At 37.9% G+C, this 26,902-nt stretch overlaps 1 protein-coding gene across 1 annotated transcript in view; it reads left to right on the top strand.

Moving 5' to 3' along the window:
* Window positions 1–26,902, top strand: part of GRM7 (glutamate metabotropic receptor 7) — an 814,755-nt gene that overhangs the window by 261,182 nt on the left and 526,671 nt on the right. Inside the window, exon 2 of the mRNA XM_008697935.2 lies at window positions 18,478–18,694. Within this exon, the coding sequence (XP_008696157.2) occupies window positions 18,478–18,694 (217 nt within the window). The remainder of the gene's footprint in view (window positions 1–18,477; window positions 18,695–26,902) is intronic.

Raw genomic sequence — 26,902 nt, 5'->3', positions numbered from 1 at the left:
TGAGAATTAAATGGATAAACCCAGACTGAAGTGGGAAGGGATGGACACAGATTTGGAACCTGGTAAACCCAGAATAATTTTGTTTAAAATTATCTCGTAACTGACAAGATATTAATTACTTTGCCACAGTAGACATAAGCAATATTGAGCTTTTCCAATTACTCAGATCACACCAACTATACTTTCCCTTAATAACAGGGAGGTGGTGCAGTCATTTATTAATAGACCCACTTCTCTCCAGGGCTTTTTCCCCTCAAAATGAAAAACTTTTGTGAAGACAAAGAAAAATGGGTCCAAGAGAAAGATAATATTTTAAGATAATAATTAGATATACCCATGTTTCAGTCCCATAGGCTAATGATGGCTTTTGGATATGAGACCTACTATGCAAGCCTAAGGTTAATGTCCTCCTTTTTACTTGCAATATTTGCTTTATTTTTGGTCTCATCCTACCCTTGGCATATGTGTTTCACTCTCTGGGTAGATTTTCGTGGAGCATGTGTAGAATAAAGATAGCGTGTTGTAGGAAAAATTAATCTGAGATTTAAAAAAACATCTATTTGGCTAACAGATTTTTAGAGCTTGCATCCACATGATTAAAGATAAGAAGGTTATAACATCTCCTTAATCCATCCTGAGCTAAAATCTCACATGAGGCTGGGCTGTATAAATATTCCCACCGCAAGCTACACACTTGCTTATTTTCTGCCTTTTGAACACTTGCACTCATTTATCTCCGAGCGCCCTGTTGGGCTGCGTTCAACATGCTGACGTGACAGCTTTTAGTTTTAGCCTTATAAGGGGTGCTTTGCAACATGGCTGTTTCGCATCACTCCATACCACATTAGAAACTTGTTGGCAGTGAAAATATTTATAGTGAGAGGGTTTTTTGTTGTTGTTCTTCGCATCTCTGTTGTTGTTGTAGCTGCTGTCATCTTTGTGATTGCTCCCTTCTCAGGGCAGTGAACCAGCTAACAGCAGCATCCCCTAAGCATCTATTTTGAGGGTGAGAGGCTTGCCTTGCTTGTGCTGTTAGAAATGGGATTTAGCCATGAAAATTGACAACTGAATTGTCACCTTCCCCTCAGGTGGTTTCCTAATTATAATTTGTTCTGTGCAGTGTCAGGAGATAGAAGAAGAGAAAAACAGAATCTCTTTTACTGCTGCAAAGCAAAGGGGATCAGGACAGCCTGGGAGCCGAGGAAAAGTCACATTGGAAATAGCTCAAAGGGGCTGGCCGGTTGTGAAGATGTGCTTTTCGGGAAGGTTACTCAGGTGCTTCAAATTGCCTCTAGCCTTAAGTGAACTTGACTAATGATGGGTTCGGTGATTTCTATCCCAGAATAGGCTGGTGCTCTGGTACTTTGTTAAGATTTGAAATTACATTTCTGAAAGTGCCATCTATTACCGTAACTCTGCACTCTAACTCCCATTTTTAAGTAGTCAGTGGAGGTCAAATGTGTGACACTCAGATGGAGAGCAATGAATTAAAATCACCCCGATGTTTTAATTCCCATGCTCTAGACAGCATAGCTTATTTTAAATTGCTATGGGAAACCGCTAGTCACATATGAAACCCTGATAGTTTATCAACTTTGATGGGTGTATGGTTTGGTGGTTGAAAAATGATCAGGCTTAGAAATGCCTGGGCATCTGGCTTGTCAGTGTTTTGTTTCATGTATAACCTTCCGCTGTTTCCAGGATTATGTGGAGTTTGGAGGGAAACCGGGTTAATTACTGTTTGCATCATGGGGAATTTAGAAGAATCCATAATTCACAAAAAGTTCAACATTCCAAGATAAAAAGTGTCGTCTATTTAAAACAAATTTTGGGTTATTGCCTCCCCTTCCGTCTCCCCCCCTCCTAACCTCTCTTTTCCTTTGTCCTTCTGTTTCTTTGTTATCTATCAATCTCTTCATTTTCCACTGTCAGCAAATCTCTGTCTGTTTCTCTCACCTCTGTGACTTTCCTTCATTTTTTTTCCTCATGGCCAGCCTACTTGTAGTTTGTTTAAAAAAAAAAAAAAGTGCAGAGGGTGCCTGGGTGTCTCAGTCAGTTAAGCGCGGGACCCCTGGTTTCGACTCAGGTCATGATCTCCTTGGTCTAGGGCTCAAGCTCCTCCTTGGGCTCCATGCTCAGCAGGGAGTCTGCTTGAGATTCTCTCTGCCCCTCCCCCACTCATTCTCTCTCTCTCTTCCACTCCTTCCTTCCCTCCCTCTCTCCCTAAAATAAATAAATCAGTCTTTAAAAAAATGCACTGGGACACCATTTCTCTGAGATGTTGGGAGCAAGATGCACACAGATCTCTTTTAGTAATTCAGTAAACCTCAGTTACCTGAATGTGCTACTTTAAAGAAGTTATGCGACGGTGGGCAGTGGGCACAAACTATGCCAAATTGGCTTCATATTAATCTTAGAAGGAGTGATCACTTCACTAGAAAAAAAATGATGTCACTTGTGAAATTATCCAACAGGGGCCTTTTACTGAGCAGGTGGAAGGCGGTATTTGGGAAAGACATTCTTCTGTTTGCATTTCTAGAGAGCAGCCACCTCTACTGTATAGTTATAAGGTCACAGCTCTCTCCCCACTAAATGCCTGAAGAGAGATTATAGCTCTCTGTGTCCCTCATATCTTCCACGGGATGGCTCCCATGAAGTGTTAGGTGAACGGAACTGATCAGAGAAACCATCGCTACAAAGAAAATAGATCAGAGCGTCCAACTCCAGTAACAGTGCGGCATCTCTTCAGACAAATTAGAGCCAATGCTTCTGCATCTATTTACCTTGTGACCAGTAACTGCTAACTTCAGGGTGGCCGTGTTCTAGTCCAGTGTTAGTGCTCTTCAGAAAAGCGTCTCGTTAGAATATTCCTTAGGATGCATGCAGGCTTTTAGTTTTATTTTTCTAAACATTCACTAGGAAGATGTATCCTTTAAGTCATATGTACTATATAGTATTTGTCATTAGTAATACATACAGAGTTATGAGAGCAAACACTATTTATAGTACACCTACATAGGCACATACATAAATGGGAAATGTGCAAGTTTTTTATTCTAAAGCCTAAGAGAAACTATCTTGGGATTTTCTCACATTTTTGGTACTTCCAATATCATTTGCCTAACCCAAATGATCAATTTTCAAATCTGTAAAGTTTTCTACGAGAAGTAGAGAAGCCAGAGCTCCTTAATATATGCTTATTGATTTTGCTGTGGAAATAGATTAGATCAGAATGACAACAGAACTTTTTCTCCGAGGTGTAATAGTGCCAGCCTGGGCAAAAAGCATTCTTTTAAGGAGGAGCACACACAGTGTAATTTTAGAGAGATAAGGGTGAAAGATGGCTAGGGGAAGACTAGAAGAAGTCAAAATGAAATACACGTATGGGGTCCTTTGCTTTCAGCAAATCTGGCAAATGTAAAACAAAATGACCACTATTGGATAGAAAGTAGAAGAAACTTTCTACTTGGCATAGTAGTACTTCAACTTTCAAAAAAAAAAAAAATGGCTTACAGTATTGATCTCCTTGAGTTCATTTAAAATTTGATTATGACTTTTTAAAAGTATATTTATTCATTATAAGACATGAAATACATCTTCCTAGCGTTGCTTGGCACTTTAGCTAGGAAATTATCTTTTCATTCATTTTATTTTACTTTCTATGCATGAATATAAACATGCATGAATGTCTGACTGCTGAAAACCTGACACCTAGTGTCTGTAGCTCAGTGCTCCAAGATGCATGGGCTGGTCATGATGACACTGAATCTCATGGGTTCTTCATTTGGGATGATGGTTTTTTAGCTATAGCTGTTTTTCTGCCCTTGGTAGCACAGAAATCAAGAATTGTAGCTTCTTAATTGTTCAAAGCACAATAGGTAAAGAGAGCTATCTTTCTGACCCATGGAGGATAATTATGGCAGAAAAGGGCCCACAAATAATCACGGAGTCACCTTTAAGCTGAGGTTGAGAGAAAACAAAACAAAACTTTTTTTTTTAATAAATATTGCTCATTTTAATAACATTTAAAAAGAGTTGGGTGGGAGAAGATTGGAAACTTTTAGTGAACTTTCACAGATGTTTCTAGCAGAAGAATTGGGAAATTATAAAGGCCATGCCATTAAAGCACACCATTTTAGTGCCTGGAATGTTTTCATGGAAGTAGGAATACTATTTGAAGGTCAATGTAGGATAATGTTAGAAATGTACTCCCAACATCTTTTATCACCTATGGTCAATATATGGTTAATATACTATTAAGGAATTAATTATGACTACTACTTTGCCTTCTTTGTCTTGTCCACATTTTTTTTAGAGATTAGTTTAATCAGACCTAGTTGTCAACTGTATCTACTTACCAGTCCCCTGGCCTAGCGATGTAGATGGCTGACTTATCCATCCTTCAAGACTGTGGTAGGTAATGGCTACTCTGTCTATATTCCTTCTTCATCCTTAGTAATAAACCTCAGTATTATTTGAGAACAATGTATATGGCTAAAAGACTACATTAAAAAAATTCTTTTCTTGCAACTGGATGTGGCCATGAGATTATTTTGGACAATAACATATAGGTGGAAATGTTATGTGCAAGGCTGGGAAGGTGCCTTGGAAAGACCTCATCCCACTAGAAAATGTGCCTCTTTGTCTTTTTCCACATCTCCCATATTGCTGCCTCAAGTGAGTCTATCATTGCTGGAGCTTTGATAGCATTCGGAACCATAAGTGATGTTGAAGAGGGAATGGACATGCTATTCTGGTAGAGCAGAAAAATGCAAAGCGCCTGGTTCCCTGGTGATGATGGGACTGTCATGCCAGCTCTGGGCTGTTTACCTATCAACTTATTTTATATGAGAGAGAAAGAAACATGTTTTTGAGTAACTGTTATTTTGAGTTTTCTATTTTTGAAACCAAACCAGTTCATAATTGGTATTGCATAAAAGCCAAAATGAGTCTTTCTAATTTTGAAATGTGATATACAGAGGGACTGAACACTTAGAACAGTATGGATTTTTGAAACATCACTGCAGGAACTAGTCAAAAGGCGTGATTCTAATAATTTCTCAGTAACACTGTGACAAGGTGACTTTTCATAAATTACATTGCCTGAGTATCATTTTTTTTTTTTAAGAAGTAAATATCTGACTCCATTAGTACTAGCATCATATCCTTGGCCATTTGTACCTGGCATCTAAAGGACAAGATCGGGAAGAGGATATGATGCCCACGTCCAGCCAACACTTGCCTCTAATAGGAATCCATGCATTATGGAGGGGATTAGCAGATCCATCTCAAAATCTTTCCTAAAGCAACCTCGTTAATATCCAGCTGTGGTGCTGCCATTGGTGATATTCTCTCTCTCTCCCTCAATCTCCACAGGAAGCAGTCAACCTAAAATATAATTACATGTAAAAAAATATGCAATCATGGTAATTGGATGATGATATGGTGGCAGGTGATGTGATAGCAGAAGTTGCAGGATATAGGGAAGGAATATTAAAAATGGTAAATTCTAGAACAAATCAATATTTCCAGCAATGTACAATGAAGAAAACTTACTAGGCTATCTCAGCTTGCAAAATATGTTGGGAATTTTACAGGGGGTATTTTATCACACATACGCTTAACCGAGAAATAATGTCCCGGTTCCAGGTCCCCAAACTGAAGCTAACATAGAGATGGATGCAGTAATTTTCTTTCCAGAGGGAGATGTCTGGAGTGATCAATGAAAGATATGAGTGCAGAAACCAGTACAAGCTCCACTCACTTACAGTTTACAGTTATGTTTAATGTAAATTCAGATAGTTTATAATTATATCAAGATCTACTAACCTTGGATGAACTTCAGCAACAGTTTGGACCTCTGGCTGAGACTTTACCCTTCCAAAACCTTTACCATTTGTTTTCCCTTTTCTTTTCCAACATGACCATCCAGGTACTAGGTAGAAGGACTGGAAAGAAAAAAAATAGACAAATGCTCAGCTTTGCTGCTTCTTCCAGCCCTCGAGATCTATAGGCAGGAGAGATACCTATTAACAAAGTGACCAAATTCCTCATTTCCCTGAACAACAGGGAATAGCCCTTTTCAGGTGCCAGGTGAAACCATGAAAAACTTTTGTCCCAGAGACCTTTTTGAAGGATCAGTGACACTTTTCTGAGTCATTGTTGATGAAAAGAAAGTCTCAATTATGACACAGCAGGTACCTGGGACTTGGTAACTCTTGGCATTTCTCCTTTCGTATCAACTTACTATTCTTCCAAGAGGGCAATAATGGATGTCAGAAAGGTTCTGTGCATTTTATTAGTGTGTAAGAGTTAATATTATAACAGGAGAAACACAATAAATTCAGATAGGTATTCATTTTGTTTCATCATTTCGCCCTATCCTCTCTCCAGCAGTAAAGCAAGTGGAATTATGGATTCTACCCTCAAGCTATACAAGTTCCTCTGCTTTCTTCCAAAAGCCCCATGTCTTCCTCTATGCATTGTTTTCACCAATGTTTTTTCCAGGAAAGGCTTTCTTTTGTTCCTTTGCTGGGGGATATCTGCCTCCTGTCCTCCAATTAGCTTAAACAACACATCTTGGTCATATCTTCTCCAAATTTCCAATTTAAATAGTTGCCTTCTCCTCAGTGACCTTTCAGTATATATAAGCCATATAAAAGCTAAAATAAACAGCACAGCTTTCCCTCCCTTGTAGAAGGGAAAAAGTAAATAAGGACTTTTTGGCAAGTAAGCCTCTTTCAGGGAATCAAAGGATCAGCACAGGTTTAACTTCACCTTCTGGAACATCTGCATCTGTAGTCTTATACATGAGAATTAATGTGCCGACAGCCCTGCCAGACCCTGAAGGGGGCTCCTGAATCATTAAGCAAAGATTGCATCATGTTCAGGAGCCTTTCTGTTTAGTGCACTTTACTGTGCCCTAACTTTTTGAAAACTGAAATTCACATAGGCTGTGGCACATAGTTTACTACAATAGTCAATTAGCTGTAGTACTCCATTTTCAATACTCCATTTTATTGGACTAGAACATAATTATAAAGGTGGCAGTGGTTCTCAGAGAGAACGTAAGTTTGGATTTCATTTTATTTTCTTCTTCACTTTAAGAAGTTCCCAGCTGTGTCCATGTGAAGGACTGAGCATTTTGGTTACTTGTCTCCGTGCATTCTTTTGAGAGACCAGATAATTGAAGGTGACAGGGAAACGAGCAGAGCTTTGACATTTGGAAAAGATTGGCAAGTAGAAGGGAAAATATGTAAAGCTGAGTTTACAAGACATTAAAAATATCTCTTTATTTTTATTTTGTGAGCACAGTGTTATGACTGCAATTGTCCTTTTCTACAGACAAACCTCAACTGGTTCAACTGAAGCAGTTTTGCACCCCCTTTTCCGCCCCCTACCCCCAAATACACACACACACACACACACACACACACACACACACACGGATATTTTGCATTGTCTGCAGTCATTTTTGACTGTGACAACTACAGGTTGTACTATTGGCATCTAGTAACAGAGGTCAGGGATGCTAGTAACCATCCTATACTGCACAGGACAGTCCCTCCCCCACCACAAAAGAGAGTTATCTGATCCCAGAAGGCAGTAGCAGCAAGGTCAAGGAGCCCTGTTCCACAGATGCTTGACATTTATACTGCTAGTGGAATACCTCAAAAGTCAGCCTTTGGTGTTTGGTAAACCAAACTCTAGGCGTGGGATTCACCCCCATGGCCTGAAAGAGATGTAGGGTCATATCGAATAAATATGGGAAATGTTAACGTAATACTCTGGTTACTTTTTGTTTTGTTCTTAATATATGGTTGTTTGCAGGAATACTGGCCAGAGGTAACTCATAGATGTGTAGAATCAGGAAGAACCCTGAAAGGTTATAAAACTCACCCCCCATTTTCTTCTATTTCTCTGGGAAATCATATGCTGAGGACTTCCGTGGTGCCATGTTAGGGGTAGCAGGGAGTTTCCATTAACTTTGTCACTGAATGCTATGAAGATATGGGTGGAGATATTTCTCTAATCTACAGAAGTCCTCAGAGAGCCTGTGTGTACTACATACACATATATCCCCAGACACACTTTTAAGTAGGGTGCTTCTTTAAGTAAATACCGCCAGACAAAACAACATTGTATGCCAAGTATGACATTTAAAAGTTTTGTTTTGTACATATTTCACCTTTACCCTGTGATGTAGCTTGGGCTCATATGATTAACCCCATTTTATAGATAGAAAAATAACCCTGGAGAGCTGGTCTAGCTTGATGGGAATTACATGTGTTATTGCTATTTTGGCTGCTATTAACCATCAAAAAGTCCCAGCTTTCTCTTGATTTTTTTTTTTTAAGATTTATTTATTTATTTTAGAGAGGGAGCAAGAGAATCTCAAGCAGACTCCCCACTGAGCCTGGAGCCCGATGTGGAGCTCGATTTCATGACCCTGAAATCATGACCTGAGCCAAAATCAAGAGCTGGATGCTTAGCTGACTGGGCCACCCAGGTGTCCCCTCTTGAATTTTTATGGTTCATAAGAAATGTGGATAGACATGTTCTTCCCCGCCCCACCCCCTGGCACTTTATACACCGATTTATTGGAATCAATATGTCAAGAATGTGACTTAGACAAAATTATGATGGTCTTAGGACCCTTAAGAAAACATCACCCCCTTGTCGCCCTTGTACACATCCAAGGCAGTGCAGTGAAGGAAGTGAATACAAGTAGGTAGAAAAATAAGGAGAGGCTCCAATCTAGATCCTATTCCTCCCCTACTTTCTACATAAAACAGGGTTTCCCACTTAGAACATGGCTGGGGAGGTAGATGGGTGACTCCTGAAGATCAGAGTGGAGAAGAATTAGGAATTACTAAACCAATAAACATTTTCTAGATTTATATTTTTAAAAAATGAAAGCCCATCATAGAACCAATCACTGAGTTCTTTGAAAGTGTAGATCAGCTTGGTCCAAAGTTAAAAGTTTGAAGGAAAAAGAGCATGAGCTGCTTTACAAAAATCCTGAATGCTGGAGGAGCTTGTGCCAAGATAGTTTGAATATTATGATACCTGTACCCCAAAGTTTATAGTAGCGATGTCCACAATAGCCAAACTATGGAAAGAGCCCAGATGTCCATCGACAGATGAATGGATAAAGAAGATATATATATATCTTCTTTATATATATATATATATATATATATATACGTACACACACACACATACATATACCCAATGTAATATTATGCAGCCATCAAAAAAATGAAATCTTTTTGCAACGACGTGGATGGAACTAGAGGGTATTACACTAAGCAAAATAAGTCAATCAGAGAAAGACAATTATCATATGATCTCATTCATATGTGGAATTTAAGAAACAAGGCAGAGGATCTATAGGGAAAGAGAGGAAAAAATAAAACAAGATGAAATCAGAGAGGGAGACAAACCATAAGAGACTCTTGATCACAGGAAATAAACTGAGGGTTGCTGGAGGGGAGGTAGGGTGGGGAAATAGGGTAACTGGGTGCTGGACATTAAGGAGGGCACGTGATGTAATGAGTACTGGGTACTATGTAAGACTGATGAATCACTGACCTCTCCCTCTGAAACCAATAATATATTATATGTTAATTGATTGAATTTAAATAAAATATTGGAAAAATACAATAAAATTTTAAAAATGAAGATTATTCTGAAACCTGAATTTAAAATGCAGTGGGTAGGGGCGCCTGGGTGGCACAGCGGTTAAGCGTCTGCCTTCGGCTCAGGGCGTGATCCCTGCGTTATGGGATCGAGCCCCACATCGGGCTCTTCTGCTATGAGCCTGCTTCTTCCTCTCCCACTCCCCCTGCTTGTGTTCCCTCTCTTACTGGCTGTCTCTATCTCTGTCAAATAAATAAATAAAATCTTTAAAAAAAAATAAAATGCAGTGGGTAGATATGTTCTAAATGACATAGAGAAGTTCCAAGGACATCATCTCCTAACCATTCCTAACATTTGCCAATTATTAGAGGTGTAAAATATTAAGTTGCCCCACTTTGCCTTCATATTGCATCTCACTTATTCACGTTGGTCTAGATCAGGTCATGTTGTTCCCTTTGAGTCAACTTTGTGGCTACAGGAATCCTGTGTTCTGTTTGGCCACATGTGCCAACATCTGGATTCTGAAATACAGTCCATCAACTCTAGAAACTTGAAGAGAAGAAGGCAAAAAAAAAGAAAATTCATGACAGTAATATTTTATCTATTAAAGGTTGTTGCCAAAATTCATGAGGTTATATATATAAAGTATCACACATTCTAAAGCCCCGTATATAGAGAGATTTAATAAAGGAATAGCAATACAATCAATAGGAGATGAATTTTTTGAAACACATATTATACAAATTTGATTTGCAATCCACACGTAGAACTACTTGGTTCTCAAGATGGTTATTACCACTCGCAGCCGTTGAAGGTGTTTGGTGTTATGTAATTAAAGACATGAAAGATGAAGGAAAAACAGTTGAAATACTTGATAATCTCTGTCGTGAGTAATTTAAAGTTGAGTGAAACTCCAGGTTTTAGACAAATTGAAAGTTATTAATCATTACTAAGTACTTTGAAGTAAATAAATACTACCCAAAATCAGTATTGAAGTCCAACCATCCTAATATGAGCTGAGATAATATTAAGAGAAAAGTATACATTGAAGGAATGATGTTTCAAAGAATGAACCTGAAAGGGTTATTCATTCATTTTCCCTTTTTTTCGGATCCATATCAATAAAGCTTAATAAGAACTAAGAGTGAAATTACTGCTAACCGTGAACTTAATAATTCCCCACTGGGAGTTCATTAATATCTCAACAGGTACACTGAAGCATTATCTTAATTGCACATGATACTTTCAAAAATTGCCTTTTACAAGTTTTGTGGAAACTGCCCTCTGGAACAAGCATTAGTACATTTTGTATTTCCTTTTCTTGCTGTGAAGATTTCCCAGGAACATGGAACCATAAACCTCATTCACTTTTACAAAAATAAGAAGTTCCCAGGTAACTGACCTTGTCACAGGCACTGTCCTTCTAATATAAAGAAGAAGTTCAAATGCATTGAACCAATTTCTGGTCTTTCATTTTTTCTGAATAAGTAAAATGGCTCTTTCATTTTAGTAAATGTTTAGGAATTTATTTTGAAGAGTATCAAGTTTATGTTGGAGTAGTGGTTAACAATTTGGATTTAAAGTATTTATATTAAAGTAATCTAGTCCAAATCTGGACTTGGGTCTTCAGTTATTTTGGCAGATTTGGACACTAAGGTGAGGCTTAAAGTGGTGTTGATTCCAAGCCCAAGAGATCCCTTTGCCTAGAAGTGTTTGACTTTGTAGTAATTATGGGATAAAATTAAATTTAGTAGAGTTCAATCTTGTCAACACTGGAAAAGTGAAAGTGCATCACACACATTTGATTTTCTATTAGACATGACAGAATTATTTTCTCTAGATTTAATATATTCCTTCTTTTACACCCATTTTGGTTTGATAATGGCAATGTTAACGTAAAGTAAAGGCATTTAACTAGAACCAAGGACCCGGGATGCCAAACACTAATTGCTTCTTGCATCTGACATCCAAGCCTGGTTGGGGAAGGGAGAAAAGCTAAGGAGACAGCAGGGCAGAATGACCCTATTTAAAATGATAAATTTAAGTATATTTTGCAGAGTTAGAGTGAACTCTGGGCACTGCCTGGAGGTGCCCAGAGTTATCAAATCTTAGGTCTAAGAGAAAAAACAGAATGAACAGTCTAGATGACTCCCTAGGTTCCCTTTACCTTGGAACCCCCAACCAATGTCAGCTTGTCCTACATTCCAATGATGAGGAAGGAAATTCTAGGGAATAGTGTGACAAGGGAGGTGGGGGGAAAGGGCAAAAGAAGGCTTTTGCTTTCATGCCTAAAGCTGCCAGTCACAGGTCCACCGAGGGCTGGGATAAGTCCCAAAACCTGTGGGTCCCTCGGACCACACCAACCAAGTAGTTGACAGATTCTGTTCTCCTAGGATTATGCTAGTCATTCATTTGCTGGCTTATTCATTCACAGTGCTATCCAGTGGCAATAAAATGATGAACAAGGTCCTTGCTCTCCATGGGGGTAAGTTTTTTCCAGGAAAGGAGAGAAGGATAAACAGATAATTACACAGGTAACTAACAGTCTACTGAAAGTTGTGACACTTGTTTCCAAAGGAAAACACAATGTTTCAGAACTCATCAGTTGACCTTCCCATGAACTTCTGCTTTCTAGGGAGAGCACTGGAGATTAAGAGAGAGCCTTGTGGGCCTCCTTGTGATTGTGAGTGCCAGGAAATGGATGTGAATTAACTCGATTACTCCTTCAGTCCACCAAACGAATCAGTTACCACAGTCTCTGTATTGGTGAGATACAAATATTAAGAACTTGAATGTTTTTAGAAGATGAAGAGGATATAAGTTATTCAAATGCCATTTTAATTATTCTTGAAAATTCTTGAAATTAGTTTCCCCCTGGTCTTACTTCTCTTAGATTTATAGGAATTCTTAGGATCGTAAATGTGCATACATATTTTAAAGGTTAAAGTAAGACCAGAGTGAATTGGGATTTTGTTTGGTGGTTGTTGTTCTCTTTTCTATTTTAAGGGTAATATATGGGTTTGAGAAATGTCGCATCCGATAACTTGAAGAATGATGATTTTATTGCTGTGTTTATTCTGTTTGCTTTTCAATGTTTAAAAAGGGTCAAGGAAGTTGGCTTCTACATAGCTTTCAAATGACAATCTTCAGCAGTGAGAACTGCTCAAAAACTTGATTACTCGAAACTAGTTTCCATTGTGCTTATTGTCACCTGATTCATACCTTGGGAGAAATAATTAGAGAAACTGAGATTTTCTTTTTAAAAAGAGACTTGGTGGGGAGGGATTCTTTTTCAACTCTTCGAAGACACTTAGAGTACTAGGAGTTCTAGCTAAAAGCTGTTTTGTTTTGTTTGCAAAATAAGATTTTAACTGATAGTCTTAATTCTTCATTTGACTATACATTTTTCAAGATAAGAAATAAAAATAAATGCTAGTTGACTTTAAAAACTCACTGTTGAGAAATGTGAAAAAAAGAAAGCTGTTTTCACCACTATCTCTTTGTTTTCCTGGATATTCTAGCTGATGTAATTAGAAAATAAAACTAAATGAATTTTATAATATGACTTCCTTACCTAAAAATCCCAAGGAAATAAACTGAAACCTATTAAAACTAATAAGAATTTTAACAAGGGTGTAAGCCACAAAGTAAATATACAAAATTAATAGATTCCTATATACCAGCAATAAATAGAAAACAAAATGAAAATGTTATATCATTCATAATGCAATAAAAATAACAATTATCTAGAAATAAAGTTAATACCAATTATCTAGAAATAAAATTAACAGTGTGCAAGGCCTACATGGAGACAGTCATAAAATTTTACTAAGAGAAAAGAATGAACAATAGAAAGGATGAAAATAGTTATTTTCCCACAGGGGAAAATAAAATATTACAAATGTATCAATTCTTCCCAAATTAATTTATAAATATAATGTAATTCTCATCAAATCATAATGGAACTTTATTATGAACTTGAAATATTATGCTAAAATTTCAGCAGAAAATTAAAAGTGAATGATTACCTGTGGTCATTTTTAAAAGAACAACTATGAAGAGAGGATACATTCCAACTAATAGAGCCCTAAATCCTCTACACTTATAAGAACTAAAATAGTAAAACACTGTCCCAAGACTTGAAAGATAGAGAAGTGAAATAGTAGAGAATACACCCAAAGATCCAAGGATATTTAAGAATTTAATATGTGAGAAGATATGGTCTTTCTCATCAATAAAGCATGATTAACTATTTAATACATGATGCTGGGGCAGGTAGTTAACCATTTGAGAGAAGTCACTATAGATTGCTGGTCTACCTTCTATAATAACCCCAAATAATTCCCATATAGGGAAATATTTAAATGTAAGCCTCAAATATTTCTGTCACATTGGTGGGGATAGGGGCTTGAACAATATTCTAAGAAAATACCCATGGATATCTACACAGAATTAACTTTGAGGATTCTTCTTTTTGTAGTAGCAAAAACTTACAAAATGTTTAAACATTTAACAATGAGCATTAGGTTTAGGTTAGGTTTAGCTGAGCATAGTGTACAACCAAAAAGAGAGAGAAAGAGAAATGAAAAGCCGGGGGTGGGGGTGGGGGGAAGAAGAGATTAAGACTCACATTTTCATAGTTTATAATATATATGTGCCTACCCGCATGCACAAAGAAAAAATGATAAAGAGACAAAATGTTAACAGAGATGAAGGCATTAAAGTTATTTTCTTTTTGTTTCTCTATTTTTCACAAACAATATACATTTCTAAGAAAAAGTACAAATTCATTCTAAACAATTACAATGGGTTATAAATGTCCTCAATCGTATTTGGGACTCATCATTAACAAAAACCATGTTTATGTGATAGGCAAATTTTTATGAAGAGCAGAATATAATAAAATAAAATGAAAATTTAGTCCTATGATAAAGATTCAAAGTGCTTGGGGCACGTGGGTGGCTCTATCGGTTAAGCATCTGCCTTTGGCTCAGGTCTTGATCCCCGGGTCCTGGGATTGAGCCCAGTGTCCAGGTCTGGGCTCCCTGCTCAGTGGGGAGTGTGCTTGTCCTTCTCCCTCTGCCCTGCCCACCCCTCCTTGAGCTCTCTCTCTCAAATAAATCTTTTAAAAAATTGCTTTAGGGGTTTTTTTTGTTTGTTTTTTAAATCAGAGAAAGGAAGTCTCAAAGAGAGATGGAATGTCTACTTTTCTATAGCCAAAGTATTATTACACTAAATTTTCTTCATCAAAAGATCAATTCTGCATTTCTCTAGAGGACTGGCAAGAAGGGAGGGTTTCAGTAGCAGGAAGAGAAAGTATTGCTAAGGTATCAAAGAGAGTGTAGAGGTCAATCACCAGAGATTAGACTAAAAGTAATTTGGCCAGTTACAGGTACCAGTTATAACATACACTTCAAAATAAAGACTTGGTGTGCTTAAACGCTATTTTGAAAACAAGTAACTAAATATGCAACTTAATACTTAAGTAAGTAGCATCATACTCCATAGATTACATAAATTCTTGTAGTCTCTCATCTCTTACTGCCGGGAGGCATGTCCTTATGAAGCTATATTTTTATCACAGAAATGAAATCTGTTTGTTCTTTCATTCCTTATTCTAACATATGCATAATGCAGAAGTAAGTACACTGTGTATAAGATGTGTGCATGGAAGTCTTAAACCGGGAGATACGTCCTATTTATAATAAAGAGATAGACCCCAGGTAGTGACCACTTTGAAATGGTGCATGGTAGTGAGGGAAGAAATCTGTTCCACCAGGATTTTCATCACTAAATCTGGGGCACAGTTTAGTGATGCACTTGCACTGGGAGCACTTTGCAATTCTGATATTTTGCAGCAGCTACATAAATGCAAATTCAGTAGAGGGCTGGATGTATCTTCATTAGCACCGTCTCACAGGTAGAAAGCGATTTTGGCAGCAAAGGCGTCTGTGCAACAGCATGAAGCTTTTACATTCCCACAAGTCGAAATTGATGGAAATGTATTGACATGCTTGGCTTCTTTCCTTTTTATTTCTTATATGAAAAAGTCTCTTTCTCTCCCCACTCCCCAGCTCTCTCCCTCACTCTTCGTCCCTCCCTTTAATCCCTTCCTTTTTTTTCTGCCCCAAGTCTTTATTCAATTGATATTTCCTTACCTAAAATTTATAATTTTGGAACGATAAATGAAATGTAGGGAGCTCATTCTACTAAGGCATTTGTATAAGCTTCAACAAGGCATTTACATAAAATGTTTGAGTAACAGTCTAAGAATGATCACTAAAAAACTTTTAGTAGTTCTGTAGTCAGTGCTGTGGACTCCAGTAATCTACTTCTCTTCCTCGTTTTATTCTTCTTATTAAAATGTTTTACCAGCAATTCAGCAAAGTATCATAGTTGAGAGTTCAGAAGTTCGCACTGGGCAGTTTCAGGTGTGAGTACTGCTCTCTATCTTACAACTTTGTGACTTGAGGCAAGGTCACAGTCTCTTTTTAACTCTCAATTTCTGCTTATGTAAAATGAGGTAATAATAAGAATGTTTACTGATGGTTAGATAAATTCAGGCATGGGAAACTTTTAGAACATAACAGGCTGTAAGAAAGAGTTGGATAAATAATGTGCATTATTTCTAAAGCAGTAATGCCAGAAATACTTAAAAAAAATATGTTCTTCTCCCTTAGGATAATAAGGGGAATGTTTGTGATAATGTGTCACAGAGTACTTGGGAGGTCAGATATGAGGAATGGGTAAACTTAAGTAAGGAAACACACACTGTTCTCTGCTTTATCATCACCCCCATGTGTGAATCAGTCTGTCCCAGCATTACACTGAGCAAAGCGTAATCATTTTCTTATCCCTCAAAGCAACCTTTTAGTAATGGTACCTCACTAAGATAAAATAACTTCACCAGAGTAAACACTCGAAGAGAAACATCAGGCTTTGATTCCAGATCTTGTCAATACTAAATCCCATTTAATTCCGCTACACCTCACTACCCCTATCACAAGGAACTTCTCATCAGCAGACTTTCTCACACTCCTTTTTGGGCTTTGAATCAGAGACAGTGCCCCCAATGGTCAAGGAGAAAAAGTGCATCAAGGACGGGCTGCAGTGTGGGTAATCTCTCGTCAGGGCCTTCTGACTTCCCGAGTAATGTTGACCTAGAAAGGTTGGTAGAGGAATGAGCTTTACAGAGGTGGTAACCAGCTTTAAACAACAGTAAACAGGTTTACTTTAGGCAAACTGCACTGGAAGGAGAGGAACAGATCAACATTGAGCAGAATTTTTCAGGGCTCAGAGAATCAACTTGAGTGTAGCTTTAGCGTCTTTGGAGCAGAGTTGAGTGTTGGGCTTGGCTCGAGCAGAGATCAAAACTGGCCTTTAGATACTTGAGACATCCATATGGTAAAGCAATGGTAAGTCCTGGGAAAGTGCGCAAGCAGACTTTTGTGAAGTTGCTCGTTCTTACAGGCAGATTAATGGTACCAATCATAGTCTCTTGCGTGCTAGTGTGAGAAGAACAAGGGGACGGTGCGTTGTAATCGTAACTAGTGTAGAGGTCCTGAAGTTAGGACCTAAGGCAGGGTCCTAACTGATGGCCGCTTCAGGGTTTCCTCTTGGGTATTTGGAATCCCAAGCAAATATTTTTGTAGGGCTTCTTTATGTATACATAACTTGAGCTAAAATCAGTATGTCAGGCCTTCTTAGTCAGCCTAATCTCATGCGGTCTTAGGAAACCAGTACTATACAGGTAATGGGAGCAATCTGCATGTTAGGCTACCCTCCTGGAACCAGGGGCCTGCTATTGGGCCTTAGGATGATCCTCACAGGTGAAAGTTCTAGAGCTCCTTGGGACATCTGGTTAATCCTGTGCAGGGTAGAGGACTGGAGCATTGTCTAAAAGGAAAAATGGGGAATCAGACACTCATGTGGGCTCCATGCAGGCAGGACTGCCAGACCTCTATCACCACCCAAAGAGGAGCTTAGGGAATTTTGAGGAAGGCCCCCAAAGTACAGGGACTACTGAAGTGAAGGCCTGGTGGCTAGGAACCCCCTGACCTGGTTCTAAGGGTGTTACTTAGCTACTTCATAATATTCTTGTGAAGAATACATGAAATAATGCATGCGGCCTGCTTAGATCTTTCCTCACAGATGATCAGTTCTCAAACAATGTTAGATGTCTAATGACATCTGCCAATATTCATGAGCTGTGTCAACTAAACCAATCTCTGTACAAACTCCAGTTAGGCAGTTGTGTTTTGGTGGTGGTGGTGGTGGTGGTTTCTAATAGTTTTTAAGAAGTAAAGCATGGAGGTGCCTGGGTGGCTCAGTTGGTTAAGCATCTACCTTCGGCTCAGGTCATGATCCCTGGGAGGCCCGGGATCAAGCCCCTTGACTTGCTCTTGGTGAATAGGGAGCCTGCTTTTCCCTCTCCCTCTGCCCTTCCCTCCCACTCCTGCTTGCACTCTCTGTCTCAAATAAATACATAAATAAAACTTAAAAAAAAAAAAAAGAAGTAAAGCATGATTCTAAGTGTTCGTCAGAATGTTTACTAATTCTTTTCTCCTAACCACCATGACTCATGTGAGTCCCGTGCCATCCTCATTCCCTCTGAGGAGGAAACAAAAGGCCAAGACACAAAGGTACACCCTTTTGTGTTGTCTGAAAGTAGTTGGTTGTGTTGAGTTGGTTTACGGTTGCAGGGTGTTGTTTGCTAAAACACACATCCTCTTTGGAGCTCAAGCCCTGTATTTTGAGTGAATTATCCTAAGTGTAAATGGATCTCTCACATCCTGGTAGTGTGCTCTCTCATGTGGTGCTTTCCTTTCTTTCCAGATCCCCCAGATCAGTTATGCATCAACGGCACCCGAGTTAAGTGATGACCGGCGCTACGACTTCTTCTCTCGTGTGGTCCCACCTGACTCCTTCCAAGCTCAGGCTATGGTGGACATTGTAAAGGCCCTAGGCTGGAATTACGTGTCTACCCTCGCATCTGAAGGGAGTTATGGAGAGAAAGGTGTGGAATCCTTCACGCAGATTTCCAAAGAGGCAGGTAGGAAGAGATTGCAATGGTCAAGATGACCCTCTTCACACATCTGTGGCTTGTAGTGTCCTTTCCAATCTTCGCTAAACCAACGCTGTAGGTAATCACCATGGCCCTACTCTCACATTCTCCTACTGCCTGTTAAGTAAATTGGTAAAGCCTTCACTTATAACACTTTGCCATTTTGGAAGAGAATATTTTCAAAAGTGTGAAACTGGAGTCCTTTAAAGTATTAGTAGCAGAAAGGGATAAGAGATTATGCACTAAATTTGGTATCTTCTGTGTAATGAATAACAGTGTGGATTGCAGCCTGCATACAGAAACCGGAGGCGGTGCTGCTAAGTATCCACGCCCTTCCTCTCTGCCCTTCTCCAAAATGCCCAAATTTCTTTAGAATTATGAGACCCTAGTCATGGGGGCTCTTTGCTTTGAAGAGAAATGACAGTGACAACTCTGAATGACTTACCCAAAACGAAGCTAAATAACTTATCTAGACAGTAGACTGCATTTAGAAAAATAGTCTTTGGAACTTAACTTTGACAAAGACAGTTCAATTAAGTAGTACTTGTAGTAGATTCTTTCATGTTTCGTTAGCTCAAAATGGAAGTAATGAGTTCAAATGTTTGGCCAGCTGGTTTCCATCGGGCAGATTTTGAAAAATGAGATAAAATCTTCACACTTAGGAATTCTGGCAATAAATATTGAGGCTTCCCCCATATGGAAATATTGGATACAGTAAACATGTATTTAAAAAACACATGCTTGGATATTCCTGTGAAGTTCTTCATGCTAAAGTTAGGTCCTCAGTTTGGGTTGTAAGAATTTCATCTAATTTAAATTGTTATTGACTGGAATAGTTAGCTGACCATTAAGGCAAACACACAAAGAAAGATCCTTCTCATGAGGAACGATGTCATAAATCCTGAAGACACGGTTTTGAATACTTGACTGTCAGACTACAGATAAACCTAGACATGTAACGTGTTAGTGTAGAGATGGCATATCTGCACGTGGCTACTGAAAGAAGGGGGCCAGGGCTTGCATAAATCCTGTGATTTTAACTCCGTCCCTTATCATTAGCTCTAATTTGAATAATTCACTTGAGAGCTGGGTCATTTTTATACTTTTCCATCTGACTGAAATATTCTTGCTCCTCATACCTTTGACTAGATAACTCTTGATTATTGACAGGTCTCATCCTAAATGCTATTTCTAGGTTTATATTAATGTACTCCAGACTTCCTGGTGTCTATTCACTTGGACTTGTATTTTTAGTGTCTTCTCCCACAGCACTTGTCACATGCTAGTATAATTTGTTGTTGTTGATGTTTTCTGCCTTGTCCCCTGGACTCTAAGAGTAGATCATGTCTGTCTCAGTCACTACTACCGTCCCAGTCACTGTGTTTCTAGGGGAAACATACTTAGTATAATTCAGCCAGAAATTCTCTGATTAGGAAAGAAAACTTAAATCTGGGCTTGTGTCATGCATGCTATGATTTATAAGAGTCATTAATAATTGCCTTTGTGAATCTCCAAAGAAATACCTTATCAAAGTTTTGATAACTGCATTTTTATTTCTTTCTTTGTTTCTTTGACTCTTGCTTTGACCCAAACACTAGAAGCCAATTTAGAGCAATAGCTAAAATATGAGCATAAAAGCCAATAGAAACGATAAAGAGAAAATATGGGTAAAATAGTAAGATAAAGCTCAGAGATACAGTTCAGATACCATCTTATTCTACGTAATTGCTGCAAGTGGGTCTCAAATTTAATGCCGATCTTTTTACTGGATGAAGCAAAGAGCAGTACCCGTTTTGTTACAAAATTTACAGTGTCCATAAGGTCAAAATCATGTTGATTGTTCAGTAAAGGACAGGAACAAGACAGATGTTTGCTTTGGATCTTTTATAAAAGACTATATTTTATAGACAGGTCAGTGGTGAGTTTCATATGGTTGTTTATTCCTGGTGTCACTTGGTGAAAACTTAAGATATAATATCAGAGTCTGCTGTATAATGACACTGCAGAAAGGAAAAGCCCTTGCAGTATGGTATAAACTCCCAACTCATAATTTTAGTTAAACATACATTGAAACGACCCAGCGCAGAAATAAAGATTGTATCATTGGCAGCCATTTCGGATAAGATTCTTCAGTCGGAGAGCCTTTGAATTTGGGGACAAGAGTAACTAAAAAGCCGGGTGCAGAATTGCAAGAAAACATTGAGGGTTCAGGTAATACCTCACAGATTGGTTCTTTTCCTACAAGTATTATGTTATTCATTATAAACTTATATACTTATGTAAGGATACTTATATACTTATAAAAAATTTCATTGAATCCATAGCATTTGTGCAATTACTATAATTACTATAAGTGAAAACATCCCTGGTCCACCCCTAAAGAAGAAAAAAAAAAAAAAAAAGGAGGGAATATTGCAATTAAATGGCATGCAAGACCTTTACTCACCAGTGTGTACATTACTTAGAGAAAACTTGAGGTGGGAAACATGATTGTATTGCTTCTTCAGCTGTTTTCACTTCTGTGACCTCATAATAATAGCATCTTGCTACCCCAAGCTTGACTTCAGTAGACAGAGATACATCTTCATATGCCACAATCTCTAAAATAATCCAACTGCTTCCTCTAATATTCAAAGAAACAGCCATATATTCTAATTCAGAAACATAAAAAAAAAGAAAAGAAAAAATTGCTTTATTGGAATTTCTTGGAAGTATACATGCTTAAGAAATTTTTAAGGGTAATTTTAAATGTCTACATTTTTCTCTTGTCTGAGGACTGTAGAACCTGGTCTTCAAAGGAAGATCCAGGTGCAGGTGCACCTGTAGGAGGCGTGGTGGGGCACAGAGATAAGCAAGCACTCTGACGTCAGGAGGGTGGGGATTTGAGGAACAGGCACTATTACTTTCATGCTGTAAAACTTTTGATATGTGATATAACTTTTTCGGTCTCAAGTTCCTCATGTAGAGAATGAGATGAATACCTGCTCCATCAGGTTAGTAACGTAAGTAAGATCATATGGAGGGAATCACCTAACACCCAACAATACCAGATTCTTATTAGCACATCACACCAGTTCTGTTCTCCATAGATTAGTGTTGCAGGGTTCTTGTCTCACGGAGTTGAAGAATGAGTCTCTCAGACAATAGGGTGAAGTGAAATGAAAGTTTATTAAGGGAAGGTGAGAACAGAAAGGAAAGAAAAGGAGCTCTCTAGAGTGACAGGGGTCCCAAATGGGTTGCCATTGAGGGCTTTTATGGTCGGTCTTTTATAGAAACTGACCAGGGGACTTGGTAAATATCTTGTCTATAACATTTAAGATAAACACAGTAGATTTGTAAATATTATGAAAATATCTCGACTTTATTTAGAACAAACAAGGTGGATTTGTTATGTTTCCTTCTCTCTGGTTAATATCTTGATTATAACATTTCTCCACATCTGGGATTTCTGTGAGCCTAGTTAGGTAGCCCCCTCCCTGTCTCTCCCTACCCAGCCTCACCTATCCCTTACTCATTAGTAGAGTTATTGTTTGAGTTTTAAAAAATTTTGAAAATAATATAAATGATGGATGACATTTGCCTTTAGCTATAACTACAAGGTTTTATATATTATATATAATTATATAATATAATATAAATTATATATGTATATAATGGCTGAGTTGTTATTTTTGCTAATATGCTTTCATTATATAAGAAGCATAAGAAGAAAAAGAGGTTAACTATTCACATTGTCCTATGTGTGTAGTGTGTGTGTGAGAGAGAGAGAGAATGAAAGAGAACGCGAGTGAGAGAGAGCATAAGCTCTCTCATGTTTCTGTGTACTGGTAGCAGGCTTGAAGGAGTTACTTGCATTCTTTCTGAACAATTTGACTTTGAAGATTATGATTCTTCTCTTTTATAAATGTCTTTAAGAGTTTCAGCTGGGGTACCTGGGTGGCTTGGTCAGTCAAGTGTTGAAGTTTGGCTCAGGTCATGATCTCAGGGTCATGGGATCAAGCCCCTCGTGGGCTCTGAGTCTCAGCAGGGAGTCTGCTTGAGATTCTCTCTCCCTCTTCCTCTGCCCCTGTCCACCCCACAGTCTTTCTCTCTCTCAAATAAATAAATAAAACTTAAAAAAAAAAAGGGTTTTACCCTTTCAGAATACTTTAGTTCCAAACTTTACTTTCCACTTAAATCCTGAAGCAGAGGCTACTTATGGAACTAGAGCGTGAGGTGTATCCACTATGCACATAGTTAAGAACATGGATGAACAATCCTTTCTCATACTCTGATAGAACAAGTCCAGACAATGATCTCTGAGGAAAGGAGCCATCCTCCATCAGGAGGCCATATAATTTGTTTGGAACATGGAAGCCTAGGCACACTTTCTCTAGGCTGTCAAAGAAAACCTCAGTAATTCTCCTCTCATGTAGTCATGGGGAATTTAAATATGCATGGATGCTGCTCCTTGTTGAACTTTCAGGGAGGACTGTAACATGATTTTCTCAGATGATGAGATTTTTGTAAAACAGTTATATTTGCATAAATTGCCCTTTTTATTTGAATGAATGCACATGCAATATCAACAAAAGCAATTTATTGTGTAATATCACAAGGAATGAGAGATTATTCACTCCCAATGTGCCTTAATATTCAGGTCAACATAATAACCTAAACAGCCTAAATTAGACATACAGACTCTTCTTTCTAAAGTGAAGGTAAAAGTAAATGCTTATGTTAGTATATAGAACATTAATAAATTCCAGACTTTTGAATCAAATTTGGTTCAAGGATTATGAGAGTAAGGGCATCACATACGACTTTTGAGTTTGCCAGGCAATTTTCAGGAGAATCCCATGACCACTGGTTCACAATATGACACAAAACGGAATGATTTGCTACTGCCCATGGTATCATGACAGATGTCAACTTTTCAAAACCTGAAATAACAGTTGAACTATGCTTTTGGTATTTCATGCCAGTTACTTAGTACAGATATTTCAATTGCTCTTATAAAGTAATTACTATTATTAGTCAGATAAACCATAGAACTTATTTTTATTTAATACTTTATATTAATCTAGAATATTATTTCCTAGAATAATTAGGTGAGACTTAATTGACTGTTAATAACTTTTTTGCATCCATCAGGGTTTTTTTTTAGATCTCAGGAGCCAGTTGGATTTGCTTATTATGGAATTCTGTTTTCCTTACAGGATTCTGTCCTTCTCTCTCTTTCAGAGATGCAATGTTCTCTTTCATTGTGTGGAAATTGTCAGCCTTCCCCACCCTACCGTAACCTCTATGAGGTCAAGGACTTTTCCTTGTGACCCTATCATCTACCATAGTATCTGACATATAGAAGACATTCAGTAAATATTTAGGGGAAGGAGAGAAGGAAGGAAGAATGACATGTCTTCCTTTGCCTTTTAGAAAAACAAAGCCTGTAGATGAAGTACTTCCTGTTAGCTGTGATTTATTACAGCTGCCCTCACTCACTCTACTACCTTCTTCTGTCTTATGACCCCTCACAAAACTTAAAGCAGCATGATGCAACATGTCTTTAATTCCCAATTTCTCAATCTAGGTTGAATTTCAGGGTTTTCTTTTCTTTTCTTTTCTTTTTTCTTTTCTTGCCTTTCCTTTCCTTTTCTTTTTTCTCTTCTCCTTTCTTTTCTTTTCCTTTCCTTTCCTATTTCCTTTCCAAGTAAAGCTTGTCTAGATTAAGTCGAAAATAAATTATAAATTTAAATTATTATTTTAAAGTTATTCCCTCTGCCTGTCCCTTCCTGCTTGTGTGTGGGCACATATACACACTTGCGAGCACTCTCTCTCTCTCAAAAAAAAAAGAATAACTTTAAAATAATAATTTAAATTTATAATTTATTTTCGACTTAATCTAGACAAGCTTTACTTCAGTTTTTTGGCTTTTACCTTCATTTATGTAATTAAGAGTGTCTCTTCTATAAGTTCCATAACACCTTTTGCATAACTCTGTTATCGAATTGGTTGCATATTATAATCTAATTATCTCTCCCATTATAATCTAAGTTTACTGAGAATAGGCATTTATGTTGTATTTGTCTTTCAACACTATACTCAGGATAATGTCCAACATAGATTAGGCTCAATAAATGCACATTTAATTTAAAAATAGTCTTTTAATAATGGAAGAGGTGATGATTTCATGGCTGTAGTCAGCACAGTGAAACTGTTGGAAGTTTTTCCAGTTTAGCTTTCTAAACTTACCATTAATCTGTTATAATAAACTGACTTTATAGAAGGAAAAAGATGGCATAGAATATCTACTGGTACGCCTTACATTCACACAGTGTATGTCTGAGTACTTTCTTTGCGTCAGGTACTATTTCAGCATAATCGCTATAAATAAAAATTAGAGTAGTAACAACCACAAGACAATAATAATAATAATCTTTTCTTTCTAAGAGTAGAAATACATAAGTAGAGCCAGAAAACAACCTTGTTGAGGCATGCTGTAAGGTATAACGCTGGAAGAAAATAAGACGCTTAGCCAAAGCCTCAAAGGAGTTGGCAGACAAGTTGACCTAAATGGGGTAATGAATGCCATTTTAGGAAGAGAGAGTCATATTAAAAACCAAAAGAAAATTATATAATGGTATTTTAACTTTTAAAGGGTATAAAAAATAGAAAATGTATGTATCTTGAATTACTATGATATAAAATGTTCTTCCACACAACATGGAAACTACTGCAGAAAATGCTCTGGCTTTTGGGCCCAAAACTTCTGATTCTGGTCCTAAGTCCTACAATAACTGACTGGGAGTCAGCATCTGCTCCTTTGCGTTGTAAAGTTGTCACGTATTTATTGAGAAAACTAGTCTTTCTTGGTTCTGACGATTCTCAGATGCATATCATCCTGATTGCAAAGGATGGGTTTCTTCCAGGCAATGATAGACTGTCATTGTGGAAGTGAGACCGGAAATAGATGCTGACAGTGTTTTTGCTGCATGAAAGAGTAGACACTGGAAAAGACGTCTCAGCAATTCCTTCTCACCCCTTCCACGTACCTTCATTGCACCTGAGCATCATGGAGGAATGTGAAAGGATCTGAAAATAAAGTGAACTCCTCCTTTTCTCACCTACTTGGTATCATTACCATGTGTCGCACATACTCAGGAGAGGAAGGACATGGGATTTTGGTACTGAGGTTAAAGAGGTAGTGAAAAGGAACATAGCTCAACTTTAAATACAGGAGAGACTCAAAAGTAGAGGATTCTATTGAACAATAGAATTTCTTGATCAGTTGGGTGGGGGAGAAGAATGTTGTTGTTCTGGGGTAGTTTACATTGGAAAGTAACTATGCTTTTACATAATAATATACCCACTAACTTTAGAGGCAGAAGATTTGATTTGTTCTCCCTACTTGGTAACCTTTCATTCTGCCTTCAAGTGAGGCTTTCTTTTATTGGTCTTTAAGAAAGTGTTTATTGGAAGAGACTCTCAGCTTGAATCTCATAGGTTTTGACAGATGTCAGCAAGAGAGAGAAATTGTAGTAGAAAAAAATAGAATAACAGCCTATAGAACTAGAAAGAAACATATGAGTTCAAGTGCTTAGCGGGCACGCGTACGTTTTGGTTGTGGGAAAGTAGGAAACTTGATTTTGAGTCCCACTAAGGCCATGCACAGTGGAGAAGAAACATTTCCCAAAGTAATTTCATTGCTCTAACCAAAAGTTGGGGGTGTATTATTTTTTGGTTGCCTTTGCCGGAGACTTCCCAGTGTTTCATTCCACTGGGACAGGCAAGTAAAGGGCGAGGGAGTTTTGAACCGAATCCATGCAGAAAAGCGCAATGTTCATCAAAACAGTGGCAAGGAGATGGGCACTGGAATTAGTCAAATGGATAGTTCCAAAAAAATAGATACTCTAGTCCAAGAAACCTTAAATTAATAATTGGTTGCTTGCAAAATATCTATTTACTGGACTCCAGCTCCTTCCTAAATAATTTTGTATTTTGAACAATTTGATGTGTGTAAATGTAGCCTCTTTAAGACCCACACAGAGGGATCTGTTTTCCTTTTATTTCGCAAATGGATCCCTGATGTTAAATCTTTCAAGAGATTATAGGAAATTCTACAAAGCCTCACATCGGTTGCATTAGCACTCTCAGGCAAACCAAGGATCCCTAGCCATCCTGAACACCTACTGCATTAAGACTTTGCAATACTTTGAC

This window comes from Ursus maritimus, unplaced genomic scaffold, assembly GCF_017311325.1.
Source record: "Ursus maritimus isolate PB19 unplaced genomic scaffold, ASM1731132v1 scaffold_14, whole genome shotgun sequence".
In the NCBI taxonomy this organism is placed as follows: Eukaryota; Metazoa; Chordata; class Mammalia; order Carnivora; family Ursidae; genus Ursus; species Ursus maritimus.
The sequence above is the reverse complement of the archived record's forward strand: the minus strand, read 5'-3'. Positions and strand labels throughout refer to the sequence as shown.